We start from the raw sequence: 20,062 nt of genomic DNA, 5'->3' as shown, positions 1-20,062 counted from the left end.
TTGACAACATAATCTGGATTTGATTAAGGGAATTTCATGTTTTTCCTTTGCTAGAGTCACCCCCCACCTCGACAAACATTTAAAAATGTTAAGAAGAAAAAAGTTTGGAAAGCAAACATTTTCCCAAAAGAAATTTATAGTTCAAATTTACACCAAGTTCTCACTAACTGGAGCAGTCCGGGTTTCCACTCAGGCTTTGAGCACTCTCTGTAAACCATTAGTCACTTCCCTGGAAGAGGCAGCTTTTTATAGGCAGCAGGGTAAAACAGGCACAGATGTATGTGTAATGTTAGAGTCTTTCACATGTACCTGCCTTTTTTCCACCCTAAGTTGTAGAAGAGAAAAAAGAATCAAATGATATGACGCATCAGATTTTGTTTGGTGATGGCAATGATTGGCTTAACTAAAAGAGAATGTTTTTCATGCACAAAATCCTACGTTGGATTCATGAGGTTGTGGCAATGTATTGCATGGAGATGGAAGTTCTTTTAATTTTTAACCAGTTGTTCTTTTCTCTCTACAGAACTGTGATCATGCCAGCTGCCAATGAGTTTGATCCAGAGATTGTCCTGGTATCAGCAGGATTCGATGCCGTGGAAGGCCACGACCCTCCACTGGGTGGCTATAAAGTCACAGCTAAATGTAGGTATAATCTCAGGATGCACTTTTCTGAGTTAGTACTTTTTCTGAATAGAATCTTTACTTGAAGTCCAGGTTACATTCGTATGTCTATTCTGTGACATGACAGAGGTGCAGTGGAGGGCGAGGATTCTGTTCATCTGTGCTCAGCAATACTGTGGCACTGCAGGACCTCACCCAGCTCACGGATGAGATAGAAATGAACATGTCTGGCTTGCTCCTTTCTGTTCCTTTTGGCATTTCTGTCTTGGCTTTTTAAAGTATTACTTTTCTGGCATTCAAATAACATTTTAGAGGTTTCATGCTTTTCAATAGGCCCCATTTTCCAAATACTTGAGTAAGTTATTTCTTTTTAAATGTATACTGGAGATTTTAAGCATTGGAGGCCTAGATCCAATCTCATACTGCTGTTTTGTTATTGTAATCTCTTCAGCTTGATGGCACTAATTCTGAATTACATCAGTGCTCATGAAGGCCAAATTTTTCTAAAAGACTGCTCTGTTGGGTCTCAATATTTGGATGTCCATTTCATACCTCAAAGAAGTGTGTTCAATACAGTTTTAGTACAGGTCTATCTGATATGTCTCATACATAGTACTCCAAAGTCAAGTCACAAGCTTTACTGAATACTGTGGCTGAAATGATCTGAACCTGAGACACTGAGCATGGCTGGATAATGTAATAATGCTTGTACAGTAATGTGCAGTAGGACTTTGCTATGCGGAGATGTACTCCCATGAAGCAATGCAAAATTTTCCAATTCAGTACTGTGAATAATTTTCTTTGCCATATCTCAAGACATACCATATTAACATTTAATTAGTTATTAACTATTGATCCCTGTTGCTAATCCAAAATGCTTTGTGAAAAGTCTGGAGTAATAAGAAATAGTGTCGTTTAGCATGCTACACAAATGGGCTTCAGCTCAGAGGAGTTTTGTCCTTCTGACCTCTTGCTCTTGTTATGTATTTTGTTATATACATTGAATGAAGTTGGAATCTACTTCAGGAGGACCAGGGAACAGGCACAAACATTTTTGCTTGCATTTAAACTGTGCAACATAGAGGTTTCTCTGAATGTCATGCACAACAAGTAGGTGAAGAGTGAGGGTGTCTATTCATCATGATATGCTGTGGAAAGTGAATATGTGCATAGAGCAGTGCAAGATCCTCCTGCACATACTCACATAGGTGTTAGATTACAGCTGGGTTGGAAGAGTAATACCCCTTTGACTGCAAATAAGATGTACAGAGATTTTAAACAGTTTTTAATCTTAATGCAATGGCTGCATTCAAGAAGAAAAGCACAGTATATTTGAGTAGTATGCATTTTGAGCACCACTTATCTGTGCACTACAATTTTTAGTAAGATGGATGTTAAAAATTGCTAAAAGATTTACCTACTTTAAAAAAAAAAAAATCTGAACTATAATTCATCATCAGAGGCACAATTTCATGAGCATTGAATAGTTATTTGGACTTAGCACAGGAGATGGCATGTTAAGTATCCTTTAAGTATCCATGATGCTCCAGCAGGATGCTCTGGCATATATTATTCCTGAAGATGGGATGTTCTCACATAAGTTTGAGCAACTTTCATATAAATTGCAATAATGTTCATATTTTCTTCTTAGAATAGACTGAATTTCACATGACAATAAAGTGTTCAATGTTTGAATTGATGCTAATTTCAATTCATTCATGAACTATCACCACAACATTTTAGAAACTGAGTCACAATACATCTTTAATATGCTGCACATCCATAAGTGGTACATATGTCTGTAAGTAGAAAAAGGTGATTTACAGTAGGTGAGTCTTGTTTAAATTAAGGGAAACACCAAGAGAGATTCAAATGATCATATACCTGAGAGATGAATAAAGCCTTTTGTACAGAGCCAAAGGAATTTATTATTTCCCCAAAACAAAATTCTCTGCATTCCTCCATGCCTTTGTAGAACATAACATACTATATGTGGTATGTAGAAAAATGAAGTTTATTTTAAAAAGGTCATTTAAACTCCAAAGAAACCTCCATATTAAAAGCTACAAATAGGTTTTCATGCAATTTTTTAAATATTTCTTTGTAAGAATTAAAAATTATGCAGAAGCAAGTAAAGATTCATCTGAAAATAATTCTTAAATCATAGAATCCTTAGAGGTGGAAGGGACCTCTGAGGGCCATCTAGACCAACTCCAGTATTCAATTATTCAATCTTCAGCATTTTCCATGCACTTAATACCTTGGATTTTCTGATTCCTGATGTCCCAATACAAATTTCACACATGACAAATAGGGAGATACTGACATCAAATTTACTAACTTTGTTAAAGACAGGTAGAGAGACACTGGATTTTTGATAGAAATTATGTTCTGTCTTCAGTAACAGCTAAAAAATTAAAAAGTATTTACCGATCAGCATTTCCAAGTAATAAAGTAAAAGCCAGAGGATGAAAATAACAGATGAGATCAACTACAGCCTTGGAGTAACTGTATAGCAGGCCATTACGTAAAGAAAAATTTGGTCTACTTAATCTGTGCAGTTTGAAATGTGTACACTATAAACTGTTCTAAACTAATATTTTAATTTTTTCCTGTACTGATGTATGATCTGATTTACTGAGCAGCTACCATTTCTGACTATTAAATATATCAGCAACAAATGCATATTTTTGCAGCTGATTCTAATGAATGCATTTGATGGGCAAGAGAAGATTTCTCACAGTGTGATGACCTTCAGCTCCTCTAGTAGACAATAGCATGGAAAAAAGCCAACTAAGATCAATGATAATAGCAGAGCTAAAAGATAACTCAATTTATCTCTAGTCTCATTAAGTAACTAAATCACTAAAGGTTTTTTCCACTGGGGAAAAAAGATCTTTAAAAGTGACTGGGGGAGTCGAATCTTTCCTTCCTTTCTGCACATTTTAAGTTATTTTCCACAAGTAAATGTTTTTTTCCAGCTGCCTTTGCAATCCTTCTTTGTTGATTTTTCTGAAGAAAAAGGTTCTCGCTAAACTCATTTAAATAACATTTACCTGTCTGCTGCAATGTGGAAGTGAGAATAAGGATAAACTAAAGCACTCATTTAAACCCTAACTTTGAGGATTTCACAGGCACTTTTTCTTTTGGTTGCTTCTTTTTATTCCTTATCCATTTCAAAGGCAGCATTATGCATACACAACTTGAAACATATACTTGATCTATGTGCATAAATGTAGTGATGGATTTTATAATCTGTTAAGAAAAACATGGGCTTCAAATACTTAAGAGTAGCATAGTATGTAACTTACTGGTGCCAGGAAGCTTTTAAACGTTTGGTATCAGCTACATTTCTAATATCTCAGTAAGAAAAAAAGAAAACTAGCTCTATAAACAATACCTTTTATTAGACCACTTAGCTGAAAATTGTGTATTTCTGAATGAAAAATCCCTTTTCCCAGAATAAGGTCTTCCCCGAAAAGGGGACATTGTCTGAAAAGGAGTTGTTTTCCAAATAAACCTTTCTTATGATGAAGATATCCTTGGTAACAAACTGCCTATGTCCTTAAGGATACCACAGCTGCACAAAGTCTAACATGAGGAAGCAAAGCAAAGAAAACGAGGCATACGCTGGTTCTGCTGACCCAAGGTCTTGGACAGTGATAGGAGCCAAATCCTGATCAGGAGCTTCTTTAAATTATGATAGGCCTGGATCATGTTGCCAAAGATATTCAAGCCACTTACCTCAGATTTTGCTTTCTGTGACCCTGTCTTATGACTCAACCTCAACTTAATTAACTGAAACAAAGGAAAAAAGTGGTTTATTGCCAAGTGCACTTTTGGTGCCACAGCTGCCTCCATGTTGCTTGGTTACACTGGTTCCCCAAGCTCCGTTGTTCAGATGTGTGCAGCAGCAGAGCTCTCTTCCTCACAGCTCTCATATCCAGAGTAACTATTGATGTCATTCAGATGCCTTTGTTTGGACTAGGTACTATAAATGTGCTTTAATTTCACTGTTAACTATAATCAACTAAGAGGAAACCTTTCCTTAGTTCCTGACCTAATATTTCTTATTTCTTATTATATTATTTATTTATTACCAGAACTGAGTTATATTTTTAATAAAATAACAGGTATCAGTACAATATGTTACATACTGTAAAAACATAGCTGTATAAAGTTTTTTTTTTTTGTACTTGAGTATTAAAAATTGTGCTGACAATAAAACATAAGAAAAAGGGCAAAGAAATAAAGGGGATGAAGTGGTTTTGTACTTACAATAGTAAGGAGGTGCCTGAAGAATAAGAATCTGCTCTTCCATCTTGTCCTTCTGAGCCTTTGGAGGAGGTACTAAATATAGGAATGATATATTTTGTGTTTTATTTTATAATTGCTTACAACCTCTGATAAAATGCACTGTATTTTTGTGCCAGTTCACATCAGCCAGTGAGTGCTGCGAGGTGTATGGGTCTGAGAAAGAGCTTCCAGGTCAGATCATAAATTTGGAGGTAGTTAGATCCTGTGAAAGCACTGCTTTCAAATTTTGCCCTGCTGACTGTAGAGGTTCTCTCTGTAACATTATCCTGAGGTGAAGTACTTTCTCTTTGTTTTATAAAGCAGCCCTAAGAATAATGTCTGCATTAAAGTCCCTGCTATCACTTTACTGATTAAGTAAATATTCTGCCCAATTGCTCATTAAATGGTAACTATTCAGTAAAAAGAATAAAATAAATAGAGAAGTGTCAGGCAAGACTTAAGAATTTTTCAGGGTACTTATGTTTGTTAAGGGCAATAATGATTTACTGGAGTTTTCCTGTTGTTTTACTCTTAGTCTAAAGATGCTATTTGACACCAGAGTGCAAAATAAGATCAACAGTTAGCACTAGGAAAAGATCCTGCTGCAGGCATTCGTGGTGTAAATCATACCTGTCTAGTATTATGCCAAATTCATGATACAAGGTTGATGCAGTGTCTAGAATGTAACTGACTGAGCTGATTTGTAACTTACAAAGACTTTAAGCAAAGTACAATAACTCCCTTAATTTATCAAAAGCTACATAATGCTGCTATACACTTTGGTCAAGTGGGACCAATTCAAAAGAACACTAAAGCTATGAACAAATGTCCCTTCTCATGACTTCCTCATCAGGCAGAGCATAGAGGACTTCACTGTTAGCATAATGCAATCCATCTGATCAGTCACAGAAGAGGAAACAATGTTTTGAACATCAAATTATTTCTAAGGTATGCATCACCTTCAGTCATGGAACTTAATGTATAAAAAGAGTTCCTGACTTACACATGGAATTCAAGTCTTCTGTTGGGTGATATCCTCTTATGGCATGAGCCAGTGCTTCTCAGAATACAAGTAGGAGCAATCAGGTTAAATTTGGGTATCTGTCTTTTTGGTTTCTGCTTTGCCCTTCACATTTCTGTTCCAGCTTCCCAAAGGGAAAGAGTAATGATTTTTGATAACAAGGTCTCTCAATGTGGCATACAACTCTGTAAAAGCGACCTAGCATCTGGTCACAGGCAGTTCAGGAGTAATGTGTTCAGTTAAAATAACGAGGTAATTGATCTCTTTAATAAACGATCTAGCAATGTGCATTGTCATCACTGAATACTTTAAATGAGACTTACAGATAGACTCCTTACAATGTCCTTAAAAATAGGTACGCTGTGGTACACTCTGACATCAGAATCTTGACTTTGCAAAGTTTCTGTTTAATGACAAGTGTTTTCTTGGATCTTCCCTATTGTTCCACTGTGCATTGGAATTCTGTTCAGCTTCTCATTATGTTTGGTGTGCAATGCATATATTAGAAATAAACCAAAAGAAAGGGCTAAAACTGCACATCCCAAATTCAAACAGAAATGATCTGGGTCTAAAGTATTTAAGATATATTTCTGAAAAAAGGTTTCTTGTATACAAACCTCACTATTTCTAAAACATTCTACATAGCTATTCTGAGTATCTCTATGCTGCAAGCAGTCTGAATATAAATGGTGATTCTATATGGTAAATGTATATTGTAATTTTCCCTGAAACACTTAATTTCTAAATCAGTCCCCAAATAATTTTGTAACTACTGCACTGTTGGACTCAGAGTTGTGAGTTATTTAGGATAGGATAAATGTTAACGTCTTTGGGGAGGAACTGCACACTCATCTGATGTTGAATCTCTGGTATGAAGGGCTTCCCTGACACTTGGCTCTCTGAAAACGAGTCCCGACTGAGACAACTGCGGCTAATGTAGTATATAAATGTTAAAGGAGAAAAACGTCCATGCAAATTGACAACTGACTGAACAGAATAGTGGCTTTGATTTGGTAGCTGTTTAAAGACAGTTCAAGTCCCTAAAGATAGGATTGCAGGCTTTTATGATGCCATCTCATTTTTTCCTCTTCAAAAGCAAGAAAGTATATTTTGATTCAACTGTTAGAACAAGAAGCTATGATCCTGAAAAGGCTGGCACTAAGTGCTTCAAAGTGCTGATCACAGCTGTAGAAAAGTAGGGTCACATGCCTCTTTCCCTTCTGAATTGTCCATTACTTATCTCCCATAGGCACAGATACTTGTTAGATATCTCTGTAAACATATGCAAATTAACTCATCAACCTAACAGAAAACTTTATCAGCGGAATAAATGAACGGATTTCTGTGGAGTTATTAAAGTGAATTGGCTTATGGAGGGAGCAATGTAAGCCAGAACTAGTGGAAGGGGATCAAGGACAGTAGAGGAAGGAAAAGATAAGGTATGATACCTTTTGCTGCGAAAGCTGTTAAATCAACTCAGTTGCCACAGCTGCCTTCTCAAATGAATCCTTCTGGGTTCAGATATTTGATTGGTTAACATAATTTGGTTATCTTTGCAGAACTGGAGATAAGATAGTTATCCAGCAGGATAGATTTTGAGTTGTTGACTCAGCTAAAAGCTTTAAAGGTGGATATAGGGAAATGATCAGTTATAACGTTTTCCATGGAGGAATCTCTGATTCATATCAGAAAATTTCCTTGTACATTGCAATAGTCATTAAAATATATGACATGTTCATTGGTGACATAACCTCAGTCATAATTATTTTCACTGGATTTTGGGGGAGAAAAAGGAAAGCAGTTTGTGTTAGTTTTTTTTCCTCTTATTCCCTAGTATTGATTTCATATGGCTTAGATATTGTCATTGTATTGCTCAGCCTCACAAATCAGATTGTGCTGCATTTACTCCTTTATTTGTACTCAAAGTTTGATCTTGTACTGCAAATTTCAGTAAAGTCTCTGCTGGTGAGCTCAGGATTACGTATGTTATTGAAATTTATACTACATTTACAAGGGCAAAAAAGCAAAAACTTAGAAAATTCTAAGAATTATGCTCTGTGAGGATGAAAATCTTTTAGTTCCTGTGGAAATTTAGAAGAGATGAGGATTTACTGTATAAATTTAGTGTCCTCTCCTAGAACACAGAATAGTAAATCACAGTGGTGAATATATAAGAAGGTAAGGTTTGTTTGGTTTTGTTTTTTGTTTTTTTTTTTTTGTTTGTTTGTTTGTTTTTAGATTTCTGTTTATATAAGGGATTAATCTTGGAGAAATACAGAAAAAGAAATAAAAATGCTGAATTGACAATACTAAGACTGAGGAATCCTTCACATGTGGTCAACTAAGCATGTATCAATAGTTTGAACTATGAATTTCAACCAAAAGAAATAGAATTGGATCAGTGAACATGTCACCTCATTTGGAGAAGCCAGAGAAATCCTCGGCTTCAAACTTCAGGCCAGTCATCTTCAAAGCATATCTTCAAGATTCTTTTGCTACTGCCCAGTGTTTTCAATCGTTATCTGTTAATTAGTAAGCCTTTCAGAAAGGAACTACCTAAGAAAGAACTGAGAACAATTAAAAACATTAAGGAATCAATGCTGATGGCCTGCTCTTTCACTTAGCCTTTCCTTCTGTAAACCAGCCAGGAGATATTTCCATTTTCCATTCCACTCTGCCCCACAAATAGAAGATGTGCCTGCTGGATAGTTAACTAAGTGGTGCAAGTGAAAAACCACCTGTATACTATGTTCCAGATATACAGTGCTGATACATCTGCAGAATGCATCAGGTGCCAGTTTCTTGATTTAGGACGGTTTCTAAGGGCAGGGAAGAGGATAGATTGCAATGGGACAAAAACACATCTACAGAACCATTGAGAATTATTTTTGCTTTTCAGTCACCTTCCCTTATCTCTTCATGTACCCCTCATTTTTTTTTTTTTTTTTTTTCATGCTACAGTAGTGCATGAAAGAATGTATGGCTAAAGGCAATAGCTGATGTGAGGGGTACAATAGAGGTAAAATTTGTTATGTTTTCTCTCAATTTTGAAACTTAAACAGATGAAATCTTTTTTTAATTGAAACCAAAAGGCTGTCATTTCATAGAAGAAACAGGAGGTAAAAGTTTTTTCTTTTTCTTTTATTTTTTTTGCTTAAGCAGTATTTAACTTCTTAAATTACAATTTAAAAACAACAAATTAAATATAAGGTTTTAGGGCTATTTTGAAACTAATGGAGGTTGACTCAGTGCTCAGCAACTTGCATGTGCTTTTTGCAGGATTGGGAAAATTGTTGAAATTGTTGAAAGACATCTCCAAATGTGGATTTCTCCATAACAAAGTGTCTGATCTTTTATAGCATCGTTGCATTGGGAATTAGGCTTGTCTTTGGGAATTTGTAAATCCTTTAGTAGAAGAGCATGATTTATGTCTTAGAATTTAACTATTCTCTGTAATAAATAGAAATGCGCCACAAGTATTTACTTGGTTGCGCCATGGGAAAATTTTTAACATATTGTTCACAGCTTCAGAATGCTATAAAAGAAGACGTAATTTGCAGACTGGACTATACTTTGTGATTTCTAACCAATATATTTGATTAATATCTTCCAAAAGAGACACTAGCCAAAATGTTTATATCTCATTAGGCAGAGAAGGGAGCACACACAATTTTGATTATGAGCTTGGATGTTTCATTTCTTTGGGTTTCACATCCCTACTACTTAAGGCAGACTGTAACTTTAAGATGTTATCTCTTGCCTGCACAAATAAACAGCCAGTTATGCTTTTTATGGTGGGTAGTTCTCAAACCAACAGGGGATTAGAAGATATTAGCTGGAGTTTGTGGTTCCCTGCTGAACTATCATGAGGTCCATGGATTCCTGTCCTGAATATTTCACAGAGCAAACACCTCTTATCTGGGGTGATATTCTCACACTGGCCTCTTGGCCATGGACTTCAAAAGATAATCACAGGGAGAGCTAGAGAGGCAATAACCCTTAATATAACAGTCTCTCCTGATAGGGACAGACAGGGTAAAGGTAAGGTGTCTCTGAAGTTTGCTCTTGTGTGTTTAGCCCCATGGGGTGATAGGGGGCCATCTGTTTTTCAGTCTGCAAACTCATCTTTTTCACGCTGTCCCAGTAGCAAGTACACTTCAGGTCTGACTAACATCAGCATCAGCAAATATTCACTGATTTGAAGAGATTTTTGTGGTATTTTTAGCTTTGACCCTCCCAACCTTAGTTAATGTTGTGTTTTTCTTTTTAATCAAGTAAATGCATAAAATTAAATATAAAAAGTGAAGGTCAAGATACTACTGACTTGAAGAAAAGAAATATGATTAAGGAGGATCATTATTTGTGACTAAGGGGAAATGAAAGCTTGGCTATGAGACTAAACTTGAAACATCAGCTTGTGGCTGTAGTTTTAATAAGTTACATATCATGCAGCAGCTCAGAAGGTGCTTACACCTTAACAGATTACCCAAATAGAGTATCATTAAATGCTATCATTAAATCATTTAAATGCTACTCAGTTATTTCTGGCCTGGGCCACTCCCTTAACGCACTTCATATTTTTGAGTTGTTTCCTGCCAGTCATTTATTTATCAACAGAACATTGATGCCCTTGCAGTCTCATGATTCTAATACCAATAACCCAAACACTTAATGCTATGAAATCTGCAATCAGATGCTGCAAGTTGCTAACGCTTGTGCACTAAGAAAATGCAAATTTTGACCACTCCGTCAACCTGATTGAAATTTACTAAAATAGTAAATGTTTACAGGGATAGCCCTTGTACTGTAAGCACTAACATAGTGCAAAGGCACATGCTAAAATATCTTCAAATGCAAATTAAAGTCAGAAGTCCATAATTTAAATCATTTAGATACTTCTGGAAGCTTTTTAGAATTATCTTGGAAAGAAAAAAAAATAATTCTGCTGTAAAATAAATCCCTTTGAAATGCATTTAGTGGTAATTTATTTCCTTAAGAATCTTCCTCTTTTTTTTTTTTTTTTTTGTTTCCTATCATTGAGTATTATTAAATATACAATAAAATAGCCCAAGGGACTGATCTCTGACCTGATTTTTCAGTTTGGGAGAGAAGACTAAAAATAATTATGTATCCAGAACAACAAAATATTGCTAGTTAATCAAAATGTATCTACTTCCAAGTTTCTGTTTATGGCAGTAATTGTCATCACGAGTTAAATATTTCTGTTTCCTTTGATCCACAGCTTCATCCCTTTTCATTAAAGTCCAATCTGTAAAGGAAAAGCTAGTAAAAGAAATACTGGTTCTTTAGCTATATAACAACCAAGATTTTTTTCAGTATCTGACAATGCATCTATTCAAGCACAGTTTAGTTGTGAGAGCCACTTTCTAAATCTGTTTTGTGCCCAGATGAGATAGGTGAACATTCTTAAAACAGCAACCAAAGAAAGTGAAACACATGTAATAATAAAATTTATAATTCAGTAAAACTTCTGCGTTTTAAAAATGATAAGTTCAGAATTATTTTTCTATGTGATTGTTTACATTGGAGGTGAATTCCAAGGTGTTTGGGCTGTATGAAAAGGTAAATGTTTACGTGTATTTCTCTGTAATTTGTGTTTTCATCTCTGATTGCAATTTAAGCATATTGTGTAGATTCATTTACATTTTTTCCTGCTATTAAGCAGTGGTTGAGTTCTGTACAGCTTACAGTTTATTTGCTGAATATTTTTAGGTTGTGACAGTGCTCAATTTTAAAATTAAATAGAAATCCTTTACTAGTATATTTTAAATAGGGATTTTTTTCTTAGTTTTGATGATGTTCAAAAGCCTTGGAAAAATGAGCATTAGTTTTTGTTTCATTCATGGTTGTGTTTTTTTGGTTTTTTTTGGTTTTTTTTTGTTTTTTCAAAGGGAAAACAACTTGTAACAAAGAAAATTCAATTGTTATTTTATCTATTTTATTTCTATTGAAAAGGCCAATATCTTCAGTGTCCCTTTATTCAGCTTAAAGTTATAGTTCACTCCAGGTAAGAAATCATTTTTTATAGTTCCTATAGGAGCTGTATTAGAGGAACGGCTTTACCTTGAAATCACATTTGAACATGTACTCTGTGTACCAGGAATTTTCAAGAATTTTTTTTTAAATCAGCTTGAAGAACTGTAGCATCTCTATGTCTTTCAAAGCATCTTAGCCCCACAGAAGTAACTGGCAAGTTGAATAAAGTGCTGTTTAAACTGATTTTCATTCAGCCAAACAGTCGCACAAGTAACCTTCTCAAACGTTCATCAAGCCCTGGGAAAAAGAGTAAGGAAAATTTATTGATCAAGTGATAAGATGTTATTTCAAAACTTGTAATTTAATTAGCAGGTACACCACATCAAAGGAGTTATCATAAAAACTGTAATGTTTATATGAACTTGTGAAAAAAAACTTGTTTTTCTAGTGGTGTCAACTGCATTGTAACTTTGTAGAAAACACATGAAGACTGTGTATATGTACTGACCTGTATAATTATTTCTTTCTGACCTTTTTTGGGTGTACATATTCCCACACACAGTGCGCGCTTCTAGGAATTTCCCAGCATACCTTTTGAGGGAAAACACTGAGATCACAAAAGTTGAACAGAATTACGAAGCCGATATGTTGAAGGGATATGGAAAAAAAGTAGTAGATCTGAAATGGTTACATCCATGATGAATTTTGGTCTTTCCATTTCCTTGAGGATTGTTGTCTTTTTCTTTTTTTTTTTTTCCAAATGATGTTACAAATTTGAAAATTATCTAAACTAGCACTGTTTTTCATAGTGGCTTAGGCTGTTGATGGAGAACTAAGATGATTACTTTAAAAACACTTAAGGGGGGTCTCAGCAGTTTTAATAGCTTGAGTGAAACAAAACACCAAACAGGATGTCTTTGTCCCCTTTGAACTTAAAGCATCACATGAACATGAAGCTACTGCAGTCACCCATTAGTTATGTGGCACTGGACTCCCAGTGGCACTTAATGAAGATAAGTTTTTACGTGGTGCTTTTAAAAAAGAATGGGGAATTAAATCTGCCTGGTCAAATTTGGCACTTTATCTTAGATGTAATAAAGTTGAGAATGGGAAAAAAAAAAAAAAAAAAAAAGAGGAGAGGAGAGGAAAATTTAGAACATAAAAAGTTTCCTGATTGCAATCTTCCTGTCATGGTAAAAAAAAGAAAGGAAGATAAAAATGCTGCTAATTTTCTCCGTTGTTACAAAATTTTCAAAACTTAGTCTAATTTTCTTCCGTTACACTCAGTGAAAATTTTATAAGTGATTTCAATGGAACTCAGTGTCTTTTACCTAGGGTACTTGTAGCATAATTGCTTTTCTTATATAACCATCTCTAGCATGGTGTACATATACATCTGAAATTGTTACATCTAAGCCCAGTATTTTTAATAGCACTGTTTTGGTTTAGTTGACTACTGATTATTATAGTTTTTAGAGACTGTTAAACAGATCTCAAACATTCTATCTTGAGGAAGCTGGGCTTTTTTCTTCAATATCTAGCCATCATTCTTGTCATTTCACTCAGCAACTAAATTTAGTCCTTTGGATAGTAATGTCCTTCCTCTGTACCTATCTGTATTTAATTTAATAAAACTGTAGGGAAAGACACAGTGCATCTAGGAAATACATTGGTTTACTCTGAATGTTTCCTTAATTTTAAGAAAACTGATGCCAAACTAGTTGGCTCTGCTTTAGAAGATAAGTTAACTCCTAATCTGAAATAAAGGGCTTGAAAGCAGCAAGTTCATTCCTGATGATACAAGGTCATTTTCTTATATTTAAGCCTGGGAAATTGCAGATGTAAGGATGGCAAGACTGACTGTCAGACTTCCTAGCTGGAGTCATTTTTTTGACCAAGTGGTTTAACTTCTAAAGCACTTGGACAAATGGCCAAATTCCTCTTCTTTCTTTTTTTTTTTTCTTTTTTTTTTTTTTCTTTTTCTAAAAACCACACTGGAAAATGCATACCATTTAGCATCTTTTTATCAAGCTATTAGCAAAGTACCTATATACTCAAGGGAAAAGGACAGTGGAATAAAAACACTCAAAGAGAGTGTGCGAAGTACAGAGCAGTGTTTAAAAGACCTGATGATTTATACCTTAGCCAAAGCAAGGTGCGAAGTGGGTTGATAGGGTAACAAATATTTAGTGTCAGAAGGAGGACTGTACTTTGAGGAATTATTACTAGCAGTAATGGAACACATTTGGCATACAAATCCTCTATCTGCATATACATAATTTAAAAGTTTATGAATCTAGATATATTCTAAAAATTATTCATAGATGAATAGGCTTTCAAGCTAAAATGATTATTGCTGTGCTAATGACTACTTCCATGTTATAAGTAGAACAACCAGAATTTCTGGATCATTTCTATGATTTCTGAATAAAAATATCCATTATGGCTTGAGCTATGAATGATTATAGTAAATATATTTTATAGTATTACTATATTTAGTGCATTAATTTTCTAGTGATTATGTAATTAATACATTAATATTACATTATTATATTAGTGTTATAACTTGTTCAAATAAAAAAAATGAAAGCAGAGCTTTGAAAACTACAAAATCTCTAGCAAGAGCAATTTTTAGTTAGGTATTAACAGAGGAACCAAGGAACATAACACACTATTCATAGTACTTTTTGTACATGAAAATGAGTTTTACTTGATGTAAACAGTCCTTCAGAATCATAAATGAAAACAAAGCTTAGCTTTCTGAGCACTATACGTTTTACTAGTCTAATTTGTCCATGACAATCAATGCAGTTTTTAGTTCTAAAGAACAATTCAACTTCACTGAAAATTGTTGCAACAGACCTTCCTAGGAAGCTTCTCTTCTCCCCAGTGTACAGTCGTTACCCTGGAGGAATTACAGAGGCAAGGCAGCTAACCTATCGTTGGCTAAAACTAAGAGTACAAAGGCCCTGATGAATGTTGAAGTCAAAGGACTTTTGAAGCATTATTTGCTTCAAATGGAGTGAAGTTAATGAGTTAAGTATGAAATTAGATGAAACCATAATCAAGCATTCTGTTAACATAAGCTGAGTTACTAAAATTGGTACTAAAATTCAATAAAGATAGGATAAACTGCAGGATCCTCTCTTTTCAGTCAAAATTCAATGTATGATCTTAATAGCAGCTTTTAAGAGAGATGCTGTGAAACTAAGACACTGGGAAGTGTCTTGCTATGAGCTAACCAGTGCACTTCTTTGGAAAAAACTGTTTTTACGTAAACCCAGGATGTCTGTTTTGCTTGTAAGAGGTCTTAATGATTCTGTTACTCTGCACAAATCCATGAGCAAAATGCTGTACTAAAAATATTTTCTCCTCACGTGAAGCTCAGGCATTTTTTCAATTAATAGTAAAAAGTATTGTAGAATGAGTGTTGTTTTAAGTCAAGTAGATACAGGACAGTGATAGTAAAGGAAGAAAGAAATAGCGTGAGGATGTCCCCAGCAAATCCTCAGTATGTATCTGTTAACCTTCCTGCAACATCTCAGACAAAGTCAACCCTTGCTTCTCCAACCCCCTCAGCTATCATAAATGCCCATCACATATTCTACGCACACATGCTATGTATGTTTTTCGGCTGACAATAAAGAATTATGCTTTTTCTGTTCTGCTTTAAACATCTGGACACTTTCAGGCCTTGATCTTTCTAGAAGATCAATTTTCTACTTTCAGTATGTTTCAAAACAGGGTGCAATTGACACTGGTCTCAGCAGCATGTGATACCAGTATGTTTAGCTTGCTCTCGTATGCAACAATTTTCAGAGAATTGAAGAACCTAAGAAGGGGAAAATGTATGGAGTCAGTTGTGGTGTTCTGTTGTTGCTTCAACAGTTTTGTCTTAGAGTTGAAAGGCAGAGAAAAACAGGAAAAAGCTGGCCACAGGATAAATAAATATGGAACTGGCTTATATTCATTACAAGACATTGGACAAAAAATGAGAAATGACAACTATCAGCTTTCATGCACTGCATTGGAAAATGTCACTGTTGCGTAACATAACCAAAATGACCACAAATACCAGTGCACATGCTCAGCAAGGAAGAGGAGGTCCAATAAGCACTAGCAGAATTAAACTGTTTCATGTGGGAACCATATTTTTTTTAGAATACGTATTGTTTTCATTCAAAAATCTCAGTTTCGTGAATCGTCTTTGCATTTTATATTCTTTCATTTTTCAGAAAAAATCCAATAAGCTGGTTTTTGCTACTGAATGCATCCACAATTAGAAAGCAACACTGAGAGACTTAGTGGAAGGAGAAAAGAAAGGTCAATACAGAAGAAAAAGGTTAGATGAATAAAAGTATGTCAGAGCAAAGCTTCACATGATAGATTATTGAGAGTAAAGGCTTTTTTTTTTTAAACAAACATAAAAAATATATATAAATCAAGAGCACAAGAGCCCTATTTTATGATTTTTTTTTTTTTTTTTTTTTTTTTTTTTATTTATTTTTTTTTTTTTGTGCTGTTTAATTTCTTTATATCTTCTTTGCCATTGTTAAAAAAGCAGCCAGGACTTCAAAGGCAAGCTGCATATGTTCTAAATCAGGACTTCAGTCCTGATGTATTACGGCACAAAAATTAAAACTAAATAAATGTGCTGTCTAAACTCCCATATTTCTCAAAAAATTGCTTTTAAGGATTTAAAAATTTAGAATTATTGCTTGATCTTACTTTACCAACCATAATGCTTTCAGCAGACTAAATGACAAAATATTGTATTAAAAAGAAAGGAAAAAAAATATATTTTCATCTGGATATAGTGAACACCTGTATTTGGCTGTCTTGCAGTTTTGTCAGATGTAAGGGGGAAAATGAAACTTAGCAGTCATTTGTTTGATAGTGAATATGAACTGCATAAATTTTCAGCTTATCTACTGTTTTCTGGAATGCTCCTTGACAGTCAGGGTAAATCGATGAAAACAAAGCTGTGTGTCTGGTTTGAAAGAATAGTCTTCCTGTTTTATCTCAGAGGTGACTGAAGAATGAATAGATTCTCTTGAAAAAAAAAAAAAAAGAAAGCCTGCCAATTTTTTAGTTTTCTCTTTTCAAATTATGAACTTCTAACAGGTCAAGTTAGAATTCCACTTTATTTTACTGCTGTTTGACCTGATCCTTTTTTTTTTCCCTCTGTTATGGCATGTCTGACTCCAAAAGTGTCTGGCCAGTGTAGACCAGTTAAAACTGCCCTCAAAATATTGCAGGACTGGGGCCTTTGTGGTATCCCTTTTCCTCTGGCATTTGCTTTTACAATGGCCATTTGATGTTATTCTGCCAAGTCATTTTGATTTGTATTCACTCGTTTGTTTTATCAGGTTGCAAAAGGGGCAAGTGGCTCAGGTAAATACAAATGCAATGCTGTTCTTTTTAGTGAACTTTTTTTTTCTTTCTTTCTTTTAAAACTCATTCATTCCTGTTTCTTTTTATTTTCAGTTAAGAGATAATCATAGACTTTGATTTATTTTCTCAATGAATGTCAGTCCTTTACAAAGATTCCTGGATGTTGGTGTGATCAAGAGATCTGCTTGTCTATTGTTTTTCATTTTGTATTAACTATTCCTACTCAGTTGTATATAAAAGTTCAATTTCACATTAAGATAGCAGGTACTTTAATCAGTTCTAATAATGCGTATTGACCTTATTTGCATATAATAAAAGAGCAGGGTGAACTTCCTAGTGAATTTAAGACATTTTGGGCCTTTTTGAAAGGCCTTAGCACCATCCTAAATGTAACCATCTAAACTTGGTGCCTGAATTGATAGCGCAGATCCCTCAGATAGCTGTGGAGCCCCTAGAAGTAGACTCAGAGTACCAGAGCTCTCCAAAAATGGACAGCAAAAAAATGCCTCTCAGCCTAAGGGAGATTTGAACAATATTTCAAGGTCAGTTGCAGGTCTTTGGATATTTACTGTGTGCTAAACTTGCCCCTCCTACAACTGGACTTCAGAGTTTGCCAACTTATTTGGAGTTGGTTGCCTTGAGATTTTCATAGTTTTTATATAGGTAACATTTTTTCATTTTTGTAAATTCTGTAATAAAGACTTTGCAATTTTTAATCTGGCCAAGGGATTTGTCATTGTTTCAGTATAGATATCACCAAGAACACAGTTACAGAAATGGTGTGTGCTCTGTGTTACTAAGATATGACCTGAATTTTTGTTGATAGTAAAAGAAAATGTGAATTATTTGGATAATTGGTGAAGGAGGAAGTAGAATTTACATTTATGTTGCCTTTCCTCTCTTTTCTGCCTTTTGGAGAAGTTCTCAGAACTTTTATTTGCAGCAAACCTTTGATGACTGGAAAGGGAATATCCTTAGGCAGGCAAATTGTAATTACGTTTTCGTATTATATTCTCTGATGACCAGTGAACTGCTAAAACTTCTCTATTCCATTTTCCACATTTAATTCTTAATCAAGATATCAAGAATTTTATTTTAATCTGACCCACTGAAAGAGGCTCTTTCCAGAAGAGGTTTACCAGTTTGGCACAAAGCTTCATCCAGCTGCTGGATGAACAAATTACTCAATTTAGGCTCAGGTGAAATTGTTTACACAGTTTTTCTTTGCCACAGTAAATCTAGGAATTGCATATAAAAATGGTGCACAAAGGAACATTATTTGGGTTGTAAGGTCAATTGCTCAAGTGAGATTTATGGTTGCTTGCACAACAGACCCCTTTTGCATATGCTTTAAGATAGGTTTGTTAATTAAGTGAACATCTATTGTCCTAGACCTTTGCTTTCCTCATTATGAGGGCCAGATTCAGACTATAATACAAAATCAGCAACAAACGTTCACTAACTTCAAAGTTTTTGTCTAATTCTAAAAAACAAATAGGCAAGAAAAACTCCAAAGCAGTGGAAAACAAATGATGCAAGCAACAAAATAGAGGAAATAGATTTTCCCCTACTCTTCTTGTGTGCATCATTTTCCCCTTTTGGCTTCTTCTAGAAAAAAAAAAAAAAAAAAAAAAAAACAAAACAAAACAAAAAAACATAACAAGCTTGAACAACAGAAGCACTACTCTGGAAGGGAATTGATGCAAAAAAATAGCACTGTCAAGCTCTAGATTTGTGTTTATTTAAAAAATTTCTTTTTCTGTTTGTCCAAGATGTAAAATCAACTGCTGAGACAATTCTTTATTGGTGGTGCATTTCAAATTACAACAACAAAAAAACACTGTTGGCAATTCAGACAGTGCTCATATAGTAGTCCTAAAAAACAGTTAATAGTCACACAGAAATAAATTTCTCCAGACTGTTTCCAGACAGGTAAGGGTAGAGGAAGACCCACAGCAGCATATGCAAGAAATGAAATCATCCTGGTCTTAAAGAATCACGGAGACTGCTCCTGCCTGCTTCATGGGCAACTGAAACAGGACAGAATGAAAAATAAAACAAATTTTTGACATCCTTCTCTATCTATCACCACACACCTGCTCACTCACAACTTTTCAGCCCCACTATGTGTACGTTTGGCTTTTTACTACACATTGAGTAAGACAATGTGTAGCTCACATGTGGAATTGTATGCATTTTAGTGCTAGAGAAATGTGTTTTGTTAATAACCACTGCCATTAGAACTCAGATTTGGAAATGAGGTCTTTCCTTCTGTACCTGCAAGCACTTTTCCTCTGCTATGTTTTCTATTTGTAGCTGAGAACTAAGTCCTTGTAAGTGTTACTATAAATGTATAACTTTTACAGCTTGAGTTTACAATGTGTATGAAGGAAAGAAAACAAAAGCCTTTCAGGCTGTCTTTGAGCTGTTCCAGGCTGGGTGAGGTGCATGCTAGCGCTGAGACAGTCACCCACCACCTGGGAAGGCACAGAAGCTACACTTTTCCTTGCCAGTAAGGACTCATATAGACGAGGGCTGCTCCGAAAGTAATGTCGCCTATTTTATTGTAGTGGCCCACAATGTCAGTGGCAGATGTTGGTGATATGGCAGTAGATGTTGAACCTTCCACCAATATTCTGTGACATTTTGTTACCATGAAACAGATGGTAACAGAGGGGCAGTCTGACAGAATGGTATCCAACGTGGAAGAGCATATGAAGCAAAGGTGTGGAA

The 20,062-nt window shown here is 35.0% G+C and overlaps 1 protein-coding gene across 1 annotated transcript in view; it reads left to right on the top strand.

Moving 5' to 3' along the window:
• Positions 1–20,062, top strand: part of HDAC9 (histone deacetylase 9) — a 443,223-nt gene that overhangs the window by 385,773 nt on the left and 37,388 nt on the right. The window contains exon 23 of the mRNA XM_042888328.1: positions 524–642. Coding sequence (XP_042744262.1) covers positions 524–642 — 119 coding nt within the window. The remainder of the gene's footprint in view (positions 1–523; positions 643–20,062) is intronic.

Source organism: Lagopus leucura, unplaced genomic scaffold (genome assembly GCF_019238085.1).
Source record: "Lagopus leucura isolate 7727_CA_CO unplaced genomic scaffold, USGS_WTPT01 Super-Scaffold_100157, whole genome shotgun sequence".
Taxonomy (NCBI): Eukaryota; Metazoa; Chordata; class Aves; order Galliformes; family Phasianidae; genus Lagopus; species Lagopus leucura.
The sequence above is the reverse complement of the archived record's forward strand: the minus strand, read 5'-3'. Positions and strand labels throughout refer to the sequence as shown.